This window comes from Erythranthe guttata, chromosome 11 (assembly GCF_056151865.1).
Source record: "Erythranthe guttata isolate IM_541 chromosome 11, IM_541, whole genome shotgun sequence".
Lineage (NCBI taxonomy): Eukaryota > Viridiplantae > Streptophyta > Magnoliopsida > Lamiales > Phrymaceae > Erythranthe > Erythranthe guttata.
The window spans coordinates 18378237-18393749 of NC_142543.1; the positions used below are offsets into that span (position 1 = coordinate 18378237).

The following is a 15513-nucleotide window of genomic DNA, read 5'->3' on the forward strand; positions in this document are numbered from 1 at the left end:
GTTGTTGAACAGTTTTTTGATATCAAACGGACCTCCACACAAGGTATTTTTAATGTGGCCGATTTTCCCTCTTTTACAATCAGTTTCGCTACAACACCCGCTGCTCTAATTAATTGTCCACCATTTCCAAGTTTAATTCCTATGATGTTAAGTTTGACAGAAAAACCTAACCGACACTACATCTATCAGCCACAGGGGGATAATGTGCTGATATTACGAGCACGTCGATCTTCTGCAAAAACTTGTAATCACTGTTATTTACCATTTTCTTAATGAATTGTGTGATTCGCCAAATTAACTTTTAACTTGGGGTGAAAGCTTATTTTTTAACTTTTAAGGGTGCAAAATGCAATATAGCCTAATTTATCCTTTTCTTTGAAATATTATTAATAAAAAGTGTTTGAAATAATTAAGCAACGAAAATTAATTTAATCTCTTACACTAATCCCAAAACAAGTGACCCCCTTAAGTAAGCACCGCCACTTAACGGCCGTTACTGAAAATCAAAAGATTCAAACTCCACGTCAGTCTCACGTTAATCGTTACCACCCCCATTTGTCTCTGTCATTACTTTTTCAAGATTTAACGTACGTCTCCCTTTTTTCTGTTAAATGCAAGAAAAAAAAGTGCTAATCTTGATTATTATAAATTAAACTTGAAGAACAAATTGAAACGCGAATGAATATTAAAGAATTTAATAATAAAAAAAGGGACCCATTATTGGAAAATAAAAAAAGCAAAAAGGAAGGTTATTAAATTTCATTTACAGACAGAGGAAAGTTGGACTGATCGTCTTTCCTTCGTACGAGATTTTCTCCACATTTATTACCGAATTTTTGTACGCTGTTCATCACTAACTTTAACTTTTTACTAAATGGGATCTTGATTTTCTGGGTTTTTTTTTTTATGTTAATTATTTTATGCTACATTCTCTCAGATTTTGTTCTTGGCCCATTTGTTTATTTCAAGATTGGAAACTGAATTTTGGTGGGATTCGAAGTTGCCTAATGCTGGGGTTTGGTGATTCACTTCGCTTCTGAAAGTATTCATTTCATTTGTCGAGAAGAAGAAGAAGAACTCGGTTTCATAAACCCCTACTGCAAAATCAAGATTTCGTTTCTCCCCTTTTTTGTTTCTCCTCGGATTTTGGTACGTTTTGCATAATTCTCTCTCTCTCTCTCTCTCTCTCTCTCTCTCTCTCTCTCTCTCTCTCTCTCTCTCTCTCTCTCTCTCTCTAATTTATTGTTTATTTTATTTTTTAAGTTCTGAAAGTTGAATTGTTCTTGTGGTCTGTATGTATGTGTTTGTATGGGTGGGTGGATTTTTGGGGGAAATGAGGGTTTCTGTGTGTGTGTGTGTTAAAAGAGTGTTTTGTGTGTGTCTTTACTGTGTGATTTCGGTTTTTTGTTCTTACAATTTTGGTGATGAAAATGCTAATTCAAGATTTGGTATATATATAGGTTGATTTCAAATGATGAATCAGAAATCAAAATCCGATTCAATACCGGGGCTAAGATACAGGGCGGGGGGCGCCACCCCCGGCGGAATGCCCCCCGTTTCACGATTCCGAAGCGGGCACATGCCAGCCGGGATGACCGTGACAGCATCCACACACAACTTATCCGACTCGGAAATGGACACTTGCTCCGATTCCGAGGGAGACGGTCGTTACTCACTCGAAGCATCTCCTCAGGACGATAAAGTCACCTACGGTAGCACCAAACACCACACTTTCATTACTAGTAGACAAGGCGGCGGCGGAGTCTTGTTTGCCAACCGCGATGAATCTTCGGAATCTGTCTCGAGCTCGGGACTGAGTTCTACGCCACCACCACCTAGGGGCAAAAACGGTATTGTACTCGAGAAGAAGTTCAATGCGGGAGCTAATTTCTCCGGCATCAATTTGCAGGTTAGCATCTTTTTTTTTTTTTTTTTTTTTTTCGATTAATCAGTAAATTGTGGTCTTAATAATATCATATATGCTATCTAGATTTCTCATGTTAGTATTGTTTACAGGATTACCAAAATGCCCCTGTGAAGAATTATTACGACGATGATACCCCCAGCGCACCTCCACTAACCAGCTCTTTTCGGAATGTTACTGAAACTCCTACAGCTTCGAGAGCTGACGCTAAACCTTCGTTAGCAACGCAAGTTAATAATAATAATAATAATATTAGTACATCGGAAGTGTCTGTAAGGTACATTGTCTCGATATTCATTAAACATATTTAAAAAAAAAAAAATTTCTTGAATTAATATTATATATATTTTTCACAGGACTGATGCTGCTGCATCTTCTTCTCATCCTTTACCGGGTCGATTTCCTACTTTTCATGCAAGGTAATATGAATTAGGATTTTTCCTACTATTCGTAAAATATAATTATGTTTTTTTTAATTAAATGTTTATTGATTATCTAAATTATGTGACAACAGTGGACTAGGTCACTGGTGCTCGGTTCTCTCGTACGACGCATGTGTTCGTCTATGTCTGAATTCGTGGGCCCGCGGCAGTATGGAAGCTCCGACTTTTCTCGAAAACGAATGTACATTGCTAAGGGATGCATTCGGGTAAAATCACTTTGTTTTTTTTTCCGAATTTCTTTTTACTCATCTAAATAAATTATTAAATATTTTCCCATTCCGATTTTTGTAGGTTGAGGCATGTTTTATTACAGTCCGAGGAAGAACTGTTGAAAAAAGAGTCGTCGCTCGTTAGTGAAGGAGCTTCTGTAAAAACTAAGAAAACCATCGGCAAGATTAAAATCCAAGGTTTCCTATTATCTTTTAAGTTTTCTATACGATTAATTCGAATGTTTTTCTACTATAAAAAATCTTAATATTTTTTTTTTTTTTTTTTTTTTTTGTGTAGTGCGAAAAGTGAGAATGGGGTTGGACCCACCGACAGGGTGCGCGTTTGCTTCTTTAACATCATCGTCCTCCGTAAAGTTGGAATCTTTGCAGCTTCGACTATCGAATGTGAAATCTGTTGTCTCTTCTGAGAGGAAAGCATTAAAAAGACAACGAGTAAAGCCGATTATGACAGTGAATGGATCTTTATTACATCAAAGTATGGCTTATGTTGTTGTTGGTGCTCGTCGGTACTTAAGAGAAGTGCCTGAGCTTATCAAGAGTGGTTTTAATGCTTGGCGGAGCAGTTCGTCTTCTTACGAAGTTGTGCAAGGTATCTACTTTTTCGGACAATTATTTAAAAGATTTGACATAATTCTTCCTTAATTTTTCATAATTCTGTAATATATAATATAAAAATAAATGTGGAAAGTAGTGCAATTTATAAATAAATCGAATGTGTAAGTATGGATTCCTCGTGTTTTGCTTCTGTCTTCGTACAACTCCGAAAAGATGTAATTTTTCATTTTCTCGTTTTTGCTTTTTTGCTGAACGGGACATTATTTAATTTTTTATTTATTTTTATTTTCGTTACAGAATCGTATTACTGCTTGTTGAGATTGAAAAGTTCTCCCGAAGAGGATGCATTAAGAATGCAGCCAGGATCCGGCGAAAATCGTGTATTGTATGTTTTTTTTTAATTTCTACTTTTCAATTTTTGCTTTTTCAATATTAAATATATGGATAAATATTTTTTTTAATATACAGCTTGCCAGATGGACTGGGCGATGATCTAGTGATTGAGATACACGATTCGAAGGGAAAATATTGTGGCCATGCTGTACTTCAAGTGGCTGATATTGCTGATGAATCGGTATTTTTACTTATCATCTGAAATTGTATTTTTTTTTTATTATTATTTATTTATTTATTGTGATTTAATGCAGGGGGAGAAGCTTCGTTCGTGTTTTATATATCACGAACCGGAGCACGAGCAAGTTGGGAAAGTACAGTTACATATTAATTACTCAACTGCACCAGATGACAACAGTCACAAGGTATGCATGAATTTTTATATAGGAAAAAAGAAATGCAAAAAAAAAAAAAAAAAAAAAAGAAAAACGGAAGGAAAAAACAGTTCTAGTAGAGTATCGAGAAAAATAAAATAGAGGCTTAATTGTTCGAAGGATTAATTTTTATTTTCTTGATGACCTTCTTTATTGCATGTATAATATTATTAGGCCTCGTTTGGTTGGGGAGATTAGCCATGATTAACTAACTAACGGGACTTTGTTTGATGTTTGGCATCCCCAATATTTTTCTGGGCCGACCCGCAAATATGATGTTATCCTGCCTTTTAGACATGTTTTTTTTTTATTGGATCTTCCAAGGTCCAATAATGCAAAAATTGGGTTTCATTAGATTATTTTAATTTTATCTTGGCTAATCTTATCTTGGCAACCAAACAAGGCCTTATTCTTCTTCAACAACGCTCACTTCTTAACCGTTAAGCTTATCTTCTTTTCGATGGAAACTCTTTGTTGCCTTTCATGTAATACTCTCTAATTGTTAACAATTAGGGATTATTACATTAGAGGTGACAACGGGCTTTCATAAAACAAGAATAAGCTTAATCGTCGAGCAGTGGGCATTTTTTAAGAAGAATATACCTGCATTTTTGGAACTTCGGGTTTTCTTTTTTTTTTTTGGAAATATAAATATTAAATGATTCCTCATACAAAAACGTCGTGTGTTCGAATCCCACCGCCTACCATAAAAGCTTTTTGTAATGATATTGGGATGTTTTAGCTTTTATACTTAAGGGTATGATGTTCGAAAAAAAAAAATTATCTTTCGATTTTGGAATTATCTCGTCTAATAACATTTTGTTTTTTTACGTGTTAAAATAAAAAAAGTACGCATCGGTAGCGGAGACTATTGCGTACGACTGCGTGTTGGAGACCGCGATGAAAGTGCAACAGTTTCAGCAGAGGAACTTGTTGCTTCACGGTTCTTGGAAGTGGTTGGTGTCGGAATTCGCATCCTATTTCGGAGTTTCGGATGCTTACACGAAGCTTAGGTACGACTACGTTGTGGGTATTTTTCGTTTACGAGAATTCGTTTGGGTGCTAATTTAGTAAAATTCAATTTTAATTTTTAATTCTCGTTTCCTCCTCAGATATCTTTCGTATGTTATGGATGTTGCAACTCCAACTGCAGACTGTCTCGATTTGGTGCACGAGTTGCTCCTACCTGTCGTCATCAAGGGAAAAACGAAGCAAACTCTGAGTCATCAGGAGGTACATATTAGATTCCAATTTTGATTTTGGAATGGAATTGGAAAGAATACGTATTAGTTTCCGATTTTAATTTTCTAAATTTTCAAATCTATTCCGGAAACTACACTTGTAATTAGGGGTGCAAGTTGGAACGTAATTTCCAATGTCCGCCGGTTCCGATCCGAAATTCCGATTTCCGAAATTTCCTTATTTTTTTGGATTGGAATTGGAATTATATTAAATAAATTTGGAATTTCCGATCCGATTTAATTCCGAAAAATTTCGATTTTTTTCCGAAGAATACACCTATAAATAATATATATATTATATAATACTTATTTTTCCGAAAAATACACCTATAAGTTTTGTTTTAGGATTTTGACATAATGAATTGTTGTTAGAAGTTTTATTTGATATTATGCTGTGTTTATTTTTATTTATTTTTGTGAACTGATTAGTTGTTATTACTTTTACTTTTATCGACGCGGATGTTGTTATTTTTGAAAAATATAAACATTTTAGAAAATTTCGGCTAAGTTTTGAAATTTTAAAGCTTATAATGTGATTTCCGATTTTTTTTCCGAAATTCCAAAATTCCGGGCCTTTTGGAACCGGAATGAATTTTTAGATTCCGAAAATTTTGGAATTTGAATTGGAATTGATTTAGTACTTCCGATTTTTTTTTGGAAATTTTCTGAAAAGGCTAATTCTGATCCGATCCATCCGACTTTCTTTCCTACTTATGATATTCATATTTTTATTATGTATTATATATTATAGGTTACTGAAAAAGCAAAATTTCTAAATTCTGCCGATTTCAAACCAAAATTCCGAGTTTCAATTTTCGATTTTTCCGTTATTTTTTCCAACTGTATCGAAATTAGTTTTTTAAATAAAGAGAATTATTGTTGCAGATTGTAAACACCTCCTAACAATTTTTTTAATCATCTATTACCAGGTCCGATTATTAGGGGAAGTGTCCGAAGAAATAAACCAAATAGTAACATTAGTTTTCGAAAACTACAAATCACTCGACGAACTGTCACCCTTGGGTATGGTAACCGTGTTCGGGCCCGCTTCGGGCCTAGCAGCACCTGTTCTTACACCCGCTTTGAAACTCTACAAGCTTCTGCATGACATTCTTTCGCCCGAGGCACAGTCGAAATTATGCAGATATTTTCAGGTAATTTTTTTACGCTCGATTTTTTTTTCTTAATTAATTAATTAATTAATTGGGAAATATTTTTTTATTGCAGAATGCTACAAAGAAGAGGTCCAGAAGACACTTGTCGGAAACAGACGAGTTCGTTTCAAACAATACCGATAACATATTAATGGATCCGGTCGCACTTTCTACAGCTTATAAGAAAATGAAATCACTTTGTATGAATATTAGAAACGAGATTTCGACCGATATCGAAATCCATAAGCGAGATCTTCTTCCTAGGTAATTTGTTTCCTCTTATGCTATTTTTTATTTTATTTTATTATTATTTTTTGAATTTTTTTTTCGGTGTAGTTTTATAGACCTACCAAACCTATCGAGCTCGATATACAGCACGGAGCTCGCCAGCAGATTACGGGCATTTCTCGGTTCATGCCCTCCACCGGGGCCCACACCCCCCGTAGTCGAACTCGTCATCGCTACTGCCGATTTTCAAAAGGATCTTGATTTCTGGAATATTTGGTACTTTTATTTTATTTATTCTTATTTATTTAATTACTTATATTTTATTATTTTTTTAAAGTCCCTTTTAACTGCATTGCAGTTCGATTAAAGGCGGGGTTGATGCAAAGGAGTTGTTTCATGTTTATATAACCCGTTGGATCCAAGATAAACGTCTTTCTTTGCTCGAGTTTTGCAAGCTTGACAAGGTATGACCAACTATTATTATTTTTCTATTTTTTATTTTATTTTATTTTTATAATAATTTTATTCGATAATATGATTTTAGGTAAAGACAACCAGCTTTCCAGCTCAGCACTCGACAACTTCTTTCATCGATGAAACCTATCACCGTTTAAAGGATACACTTTCCGAATATGATGTCATAATCAGTCGATGGCCTGAATACACTTTTACATTGGAAATGGTATATATATGCACCCTTCTTTTTTCTTTTTAATAATAAGATTTTAATGAATTTGAAAATTCTAATTTTTTATTTATTTATATATTTCGATAAAAGGCCATAGCGGATGTTGAGAAGGCCCTAATCGAAAACTTGGAAAAGCAATATGCCGAAATTTTGTCTCCACTGAAAGAAAGCACAATGCCTATGAAACTTGGTCTCAAATACGTTCAGAAATTGGCCAAAGGAAATGTTAGTCCTTACAATGTTTCCAACGAGGTACGACGAGTTTTTGTAATTTTTATTTTTTATTATTTTTTTTAATCGACATTTAAGTTTTAATGGTTTTTTTTTTTTTTACAGTTGGGAGTTCTTTTGAATTCTATGAAAAGGATGCTCGATAATTTACGGCCTCAAATAGAAGTAAAAATAAAGTTATGGGGCTCGTGTATACCGGAAAGTGGGAATATGGTCACCGGAGAAAGTCTCAGTGAGGTGACTGTGATGATCAGATCGAAATTCAGAGTTTATGTGCAAGCCGTTGTCGATAAACTTATCGAAAATGTGAGTATGTTATACTTACGCATATTTTGCATATAATATTCCTAGGACTTGTTTGGTTGCCACAAGAAATTGGATCGGAAAGAAAAAAAATACAACTTTTTTTTTCGGAAGTGAAAAACTAATTCCAATTCCGTTATAAAAAATCGGAAAAATTGGAAATCAGAATCTCGGAAACTGGAATGAATAAAATGTTCCAAAATCGGATTTTTTGTTTTTTTAGCCACCTAAGTTATAAAATACATAATAATGTTGACATTTAAAGTGTAATTTTCGGACAAAAATCAAAATTTTTGGAAATTAAAATTGGATCGGAATTGACTCTTTTGTATGGTTATATATTTTAATTGTGTTATATTGATACATTTTTTTTTATTCGTATGCAACAGACGAAATTGCATAATGCGACGAAGTTGAAAAAGATAATTCAAGATGCTAAGGAAAATGTGGTGGAATCGGAATTAAGGCTGAGAATGCAGCCTTTGAAGGAATTGCTTACCGATACTATCAATCAATTGCATGCCGTTTTCGAAACTCAAGTTTTTGTAATTGTTTGCCGAGGTTTTTGGGATCGAATGGGCCAGGTAATTTTTGTATATATATATATATATATATTTGTTATACATTCGTTTTACGTTTTCTAATTAGGGTTTATGAATAATGCAGGATGTGCTGAAGTTTCTAGAAGATCGAAAAGAAAACAAGTCGTGGTATAGAGCTTCGCGAGTTGCAGTTACGGTATGTCTGTTTTACAACAATGTCTTATTCCAATTTCGAAGATGGGATTTTAATTTATTTTAGATTGATTTTAATTTTTTTTTATTTGTTTAATTATTATATCAATAATATTTTCATTCCTGATCTTTCATTTCCCTTGTATGAGTTCTAACTCATGTCTTACATTTCACTCCCGAATTTGGAACGATTATTTTCATTTCGATTTTTTGATTTTCTGAAATTTTATGATCGGAGTCAGAATTATATATGAAGTTATGGAATTTCCCTTTTTTTCTAAAAAATATATTTATAATATTAATTCTAGTATATTATGTACTTAATTATGTGTATGAGTTGAATAAAAAACAAACTGTATTCTGTTGATTCCGATTCGAAAATTCAAATTTAATTCTCATTTCCGATTTTCTCAAAAATATTGGGATTGGATTTGGAATTAAAACTTTTAACTTCTAAGATAAATCATTGTTTTTAAATGCTAATAGTGATTTGATTAGTCCGATTTACACCCTTAGTGTTGATTGATGATATTATTTCTCATTGCCTGTTTTTTTTTAAATTACCAACGTTTCCTCGTCAATTAATTTTTCAGGTACTAGACGACACATTCGCTTCACAAATGCAACAATTGCTCGGAAACACACTACAAGAAAAAGACGTGGAACCCCCACGAAGCATCTTGGAGGTGAGATCCATGCTTTGTAAAGATGCCACCAACCACAAGGACAACAACTACTACTATTAGTATGTCTACTAATTCTTTTGGTAAATACGAGATTGAAACGAAGGGTAAAATGGTCTTTTTCCTCGCCTAGACGGATGAGGGGAAAAAAATGGATGCTCGATTTTTTATTGTTTGTGAATTAGAAAAAAGCCAACCCTCATGGCTATTTTTTATATATAGAATGTAATTTTGGGAAGTGAATAGAAATACTTTGATGCATTGAAATTCTTCTTGTATGATAATTGTTTCAAAAGCTTTTTAGAGAAAAATGAGACTGATGATGTAAAGGAACATATATAATGAGTTGGAAGAAGTTAGTTGTTGTTCTACACTAATTTATGAGATCTAGATTTTTTTTTTTTTTTTTTTTTTTTTTTTTTTTTTTTTATCTTTTTCCATTTTTATTGAAAGAATATCATTGCAATTGAGTTTGAGTAGTTTGATAGTTGGGCAAATTACGGCCACCCCGTCTGAGGTATGGTCAACTTACGAAAAAATTCTCATGTTTATTCTCATGTTTAGGTGACTGTAACTATCTCTAATTACGTATTGTGTTAGACGTCTACTTTTATGGTGTTAAATTCACCTAGTGAAGAAGGGGGATTTTCGTAAGATAATACATAGTTGAGGGGGTTGTTGTAATTACTCAAACAAGAGAGAATTTTGTAATTCATGATAGCCATAATTTGCCCTTTATAGTTACAGGATAATATAAATTAGCTTGTGCATTGTTTTCTATTTTTTAATTAAAGCAACATGGTCTATTGATCTTGAAATAAATCATTGGTAATATTTTTTATCAAATAAGAAAATGTGGGTGTCAAGCAAAAAGCTTAATTCCACTTTACACCCTTAAAATATATTGTTTTGACACTTTGCACTCTCGAAACACAATAATATGTTCTTTATGCCTCTTTAAAATTTGGGATTTGTCAAGTAGCTCTCCACAAATAGGAGTCACTTAACAATGTATTGTGGGACCAAGTGATTTCTTTATTATTTTCTTACGTTTTGCAACTCGTTTCTTTTTAATAGTTTTTTACTTTTTTATTTATGTATATGAATAAAATCATTTATTGCCATTATTTTATAAATAAAAAATATGTATTACATCCATTGATTTCTATATATTCATTGCACTACAAAATTGTAAATAAAAATATGTATTATATCCATTATAAATAAAAAAAATATTTGATTTCTTTTCTATTAAATCTTTATTTATGTTTTGCATGTATCCAACAATTTTATTCGGACTCATTTATAATATTTTATGTTATTCATATTTATGTTAATTTATGTTACATGTAAATATTTAGATTTTGTAAATACAATTTATAATAGACAAAAATAAATAATTCATAACGTAGTTAAACATTATTTTAATCAGGAAAATAGTTTAATTCAAAAATTAATACAAATTAATGATGATTATACATTTTACCAATTAAATGTAAAAAAATAAAAAAATATAATTTCATAATTACTATATTTATAATGAATATTTTATTAGAATTTAATATTTGAGGAACCATTCTAGGGAAGAACAAAAATAACCCATTGGAGTAGTTTGAAATTTGAAGAGTGTTTAAGTGGGACCCATTGTTTAAGAGGAGTTTATAAAATGTGTAGGTGGCATGTGGGACCCACATTTCGGGGAGGGGTTTTGGGGAGGAGTAATATGGATGCTCTTAGGGTTGAAGAAAAAAAAAACAAAAAACAAAAGAAAACATGATACCATGATTTGACATTTTGTTTTTTGTAGGGAAAATGAAAGTTGGCATGTAAAGCTTGCAATGGAATTAAAAAAATTTGCAGAGGAGGATTGTAATATCAATCTTAACTTCATGTAATGCTGCTGCCTTTGATTTCTTATATTCTAAATTGCTCAAACTAGCACCATAACTATTTGAGTTTTTTTTAGAGATAGTTGATTTTAATTTTTATGTTTGGAGATTAGGAATTTGATCATGGGATTGCAGTAATTAATTATTATGTGTGACATATGCTTTTTTTTTTTTCAATATTTAGTAGATATAAATTTAATTGTTGAGTGTTTGAATTTTATGATAATGTTAATTCATTTTTTTTTACAATAAATGTCAATATTGTTGGTTGTAATTAGTTATGGATAGTGACTCGCATGGTACTGATATTGACTCACCCTCAAACACCATTACACCAAGATAAATAAATAATAATAATCCAGTGCAGACTAGCACTCCGACTCTGAAGGGCATCTCTCCCCTTCTGAGCCAATTTCCGAAGATGACCCGCTTCGTTCTGAATCTTCAGATTCCTTCACAGGCTCTCAACTTTCTGTCGGTACTTGTTTCTCTCCCATTTTCTACTATGAACTGGCTCAAGAAAATTGGGAAAGTTTGAGTAAACGTGTGTGTTTTCCTGAGCGTGTTCTCTCTCGCTTAGGTGTTAGAATCCTTTGAATTCTAATTATACGAGAATTAAATGAAACTTGTGCCACAAGTTTGCATATACCGTGAGCTAAAGAAGGGAAGAGTCCTTGTACTTTTTAATTCTTTTAATTTGTCATTAATTGATTTATAATAGGAATTATTCTTCTAAAAAGTTATTCTTATTTTAACCCAAGACTTTCTTGTGTGCAGGTCTCTTACTATTAGAACCAAAATTGAATTCTAATTATTCTCAAAGTCTTGGGCAACAAGCCTTGTATGTGCCGTGTGTTTTTCTAAAAAGGAAGGAGTGGTTCCATTGGTTTATATGTTGTCATTAATTGTGATATTATTTTATTTGGGAATTAGTGTTTGAATAGGAGTTAATATCTTTTGATAAGATTTATATCCTAATATGCCTGATACGTATTTTGCATTAGACTCTTGTAGGATTCTTTATCAGGCTTATAAAAGTGGAGCAAATAGATGTTAGTGTTGTGCGTGCCTTTTTGAGAGAAATATTTTCTCTTTTCTGTGTTGCTCCCGGAACGTTTTTTTCATCGAGAGAAAAATATACAGAGAAAATATTCTTGGCTCTCGTTTTTATTGTTCCATCGTGATACGTGATTTTCATAGAAATTATACCGGCTTCAAGGCTTTGTGTTGAAGACACCAAGATTCAAGGAATATCACAAGTTCGCTTCTTCTATACAAAAAGAAGATCGGTTCTTCGGGAGAGGGGTTTAAACAGATCTCGGGAGAAGATCGATCCGCCGACTGAGGGATTCAGCGGTGAAGGGAGTTCAACCGTGCGGAGCAAGGGACGTGCTGAAAATTGAAGATTTATAATTCAGCGTAGTATACAAGAACGGCGTCAACAAAGAGGGAGTCTTTGTATTTTGATTAAGTCCTATTATTGTATTCGTAAAACTAAAAATTAGTAAATTTTATTTGCAGGTCCCCGTGGATGTAGGGTACAATTGTATCCGAACCACATTAAAATTTGTGTCTCGTTTATTTCTGTTTTTACGAACTGCTTCACGAACTGTTGCAACACTTCACGCAACAGTAACGAAAAACTGAATCTGACACAAATAATTTATATCTGCACGAAATAAATTCTAACATTAGGGATCTTTCGTTTACTCAAATCTCAAGGTCTGTTGGGAATTATAGTGAGTGCACAACCTTATGATAGGTATGTGATTGTCGAATTTTATGCCAACTTGTCTGATCGTTTCTCTGTTGTGGGGTCTCACGGTATGGAAAAGTGTTTGTTAGGGAACAATTCTATACTGTGACTCCTGACTTGATAAATGAATTCTATAAGTTCCTATGCCTCTACCAAATCTGCAGTTTCCATAAATACCCTGGCTTCTGTGCTCACATCCAAAGTATTGAAACACTGGCCCGAACCCAAAACAGCTTTCCATGTTTTGAAATGCAACAATTGCTCGGAAACGCACTACAAGAAAAAGACGTGGGACCCCCACGAAGCATCTTGGAGGTGAGATCCATGCTTTGTAAAGATGCCACCAACCACAAGGACAACAACTACTACTATTAGTATGTCTACTAATTGTTTTGGTAAATACGAGATTGAAACGAAGGGTAAAATGGTATTTTTCCGTAAAAATATGTTTGGGTAAAAATTGAATAATTTATGAAATTTGGTTCTAATTAAGGTTAGATTGAAATTAAATAGTGAAATTGGAGCATATGAAAGTATGATAGGCTATTTTAGTATTTTACAAACCTCTGGTTCATGTGTGAATTTTTTTTAAAGAAATTTATTATATGAATCTCTTTATAAATAAGTACCCATTAATTCACTTATTTGCAAAATGTGCACACATAAATAATGAGATTGTGGAGAGGAGACAAAGTTAGGTCCACACGTTATTGTCCTAACTCCTACGTCATCAAACTTGCCTAGCAAAACAAGTACAATCATACGCGGCTACGCCCAACATGCGATCTCCGTTCTCCTAACATTAGATTTTTCAATTATTGTGCTCAAGTTTTTTTTTTTTCTTTTTTTTGATCAATTATTGTGCTCAAGTTTACTACTTTTCTATTAGTTTATTATCCTTAATTATTTTCTTGTTATTATGCATAATAAGTGTGTTTTTAAGTACTACCATTCTCGAGAATAGAGATAAAAAATTAAAAAAAAAAAGAAAAAAAAAGAGAAAAGAAAGTACTAACACTTGTTCCCGCATGGGATGATCCGGCGGTTGGAATAAGTACACTTATGCCAATTGACCCAAGTTCGAATAATCTTGTCAATACCTATAGAAAAGTATTTATGATTTGTTTTATTTAAAAAAAGAAGAAGAAAAAAAAAACAGCTGCTGGGAGAATATGTGACACTGTGAACGAGAAGAAACATGTTAATTATATACTTCAATACGTTGCTCCCGTTCTGCAGGGCAAGATTCCTTGAAGATCTTCAAGTGAGCTTCCAAATTTTTTTATTTTTTTTTTAAATAATTTGAGGAACATCATAACACATATTGAAATTATTGTACTCGTTTGTATATTCATCGTCAAATTCTTCGTCAGAATCAATCACCATGATCACCCTCAAGGACGGAACCAAAATCAAAATGTAGGGGGACCAACTAAAATTTTGGAGTTCGGGGCAGCGCCCCGAAAAAAAAATTAGATTCACAAAATATTGCCAAAAAAAAGTTTATATTACTAATTTTTAATTAACATATCATAAGTATATTTTATTTTAATCATCACAAAAAAATCTAAATTAATTCTAATTATTCTAATAATCTATTGCACTTAATATTTCGGGGATTCATGGCATTATCTCATCTTATTTTTTTAAAGGCATTGATAAAAAAAAATTCAAAAATAAGTAATATTCTTAAATTTTTATTTAAAATAATACAAGTTTAAAGCATCTTACTCCATCCATGCTAAAAGATGTGTCGCTTTGGGTTATTGTGCACATATTAAGAAAACTAATAAATGTGCGTCGATTTTAGAGAAAAATATATAAAATGACTAGAATATCCATGTTATTAATGTTGTTTCCATTAATTCTATCTCAAATAATGAATAGTAATAAGGGCAAAATTGAGAAAATAATAATTAATGCATCGTTGAAATTCTAAAGTGATAGATAATTTGGAACAAGAAAAAATTCCCAAAGCGATAGTTAATTTGAAACGAAGGGAGTATTTTATATTTTATATTAAATATAAAATATTTGTCTATAATTTATAGGGTTAAATACAAAAACACCCATGTACTATGGACTTTGTATCATTTACCCCCCTGTACTACACATAAATACAAAAACCCCCCTGCTATTATATTTTTTTCAAAGTATGACGAAAATACCCCTGCTAAACCTATAAATATAAGGGTTTGTTTGAGCCATTTTCCACTATATTTTTTAACATTTTCGGTCAATTTTACTTGGGAATTTTTTTTTTTTTTCCTTCAAAACATTTAATTACTTAGATTCTTTTTTTTTAATTTTCTGAATAAAAACCTTTTATTTTTTTCATTTTGAACTTATTCATTTTTTTCTTAAATGTCTTCCGGTAGTTCAAATTATCAACAATAATAGGATTGTAAAGATGTTTGTAATCTTAGGATGTTTGAACTAACGGAAGACATTTAAGAAAAAAAAATGAAGAAACTCAAAATGGCAAAAATAAAAGGTTGTCTTTAGAAAATAAAAAAATGTAAGCAATTAGATGTTTTGGAGAAAAAAGTATAAATATCAAAATTTTCAACGTAAATTTGACCGAAAATGGTAAAATATATAGTGGAAAATGGCTCAAAATATATATATATATATATATATGCTTGAGTAGGGGTATTTTCGTCATATTTTGGAAAAAATGCAATGTG

The 15513-nt window shown here is 32.3% G+C and overlaps 1 protein-coding gene across 5 annotated transcripts; it reads left to right on the forward strand.

The window, feature by feature from the left end:
• The first annotated feature begins 652 nt into the window (after positions 1-652).
• LOC105955887 (uncharacterized) lies at positions 653-9558 on the forward strand. 5 transcript variants are annotated; one of them, XM_088825537.1, is made up of 23 exons: positions 653-838; positions 938-1149; positions 1461-1909; positions 2017-2201; positions 2281-2343; positions 2439-2573; positions 2659-2774; positions 2875-3186; positions 3450-3537; positions 3621-3726; positions 3800-3910; positions 4769-4932; positions 5032-5152; positions 6090-6314; positions 6388-6578; positions 6651-6818; positions 6901-7006; positions 7087-7224; positions 7321-7482; positions 7567-7767; positions 8154-8348; positions 8431-8502; positions 9092-9558. In XM_088825537.1, exons 3-23 carry the CDS (start codon positions 1472-1474, stop codon positions 9242-9244), a joined length of 3450 nt encoding a protein of 1149 aa, XP_088681663.1. In that variant the 5' UTR covers positions 653-838; positions 938-1149; positions 1461-1471; the 3' UTR covers positions 9245-9558. The 5 variants fall into 5 exon arrangements, with proteins under 5 accessions (XP_088681663.1, XP_088681664.1, XP_088681666.1 ...); XM_088825538.1 differs by having other exon boundaries at positions 658-802; XM_088825540.1 differs by having other exon boundaries at positions 675-802; positions 970-1149.
• The last annotated feature ends 5955 nt before the right edge of the window (positions 9559-15513 follow it).

What these genes read in the sequence shown, in the direction of transcription:
- LOC105955887 (XM_088825537.1), top strand. Translation starts at nt 1,472, where the DNA reads ATGATGAATCAGAAATCAAAATCCGATTCAATACCGGGGCTAAGATAC. An exon ending in CTGATATTGCTGATGAATCG is followed by an intron (nt 3,727 to 3,799) that starts GTATTTTTACTT and finishes GATTTAATGCAG; the next exon opens with GGGGAGAAGCTTCGTTCGTG. An exon ending in AGTTTTGCAAGCTTGACAAG is followed by an intron (nt 7,007 to 7,086) that starts GTATGACCAACT and finishes ATATGATTTTAG; the next exon opens with GTAAAGACAACCAGCTTTCC.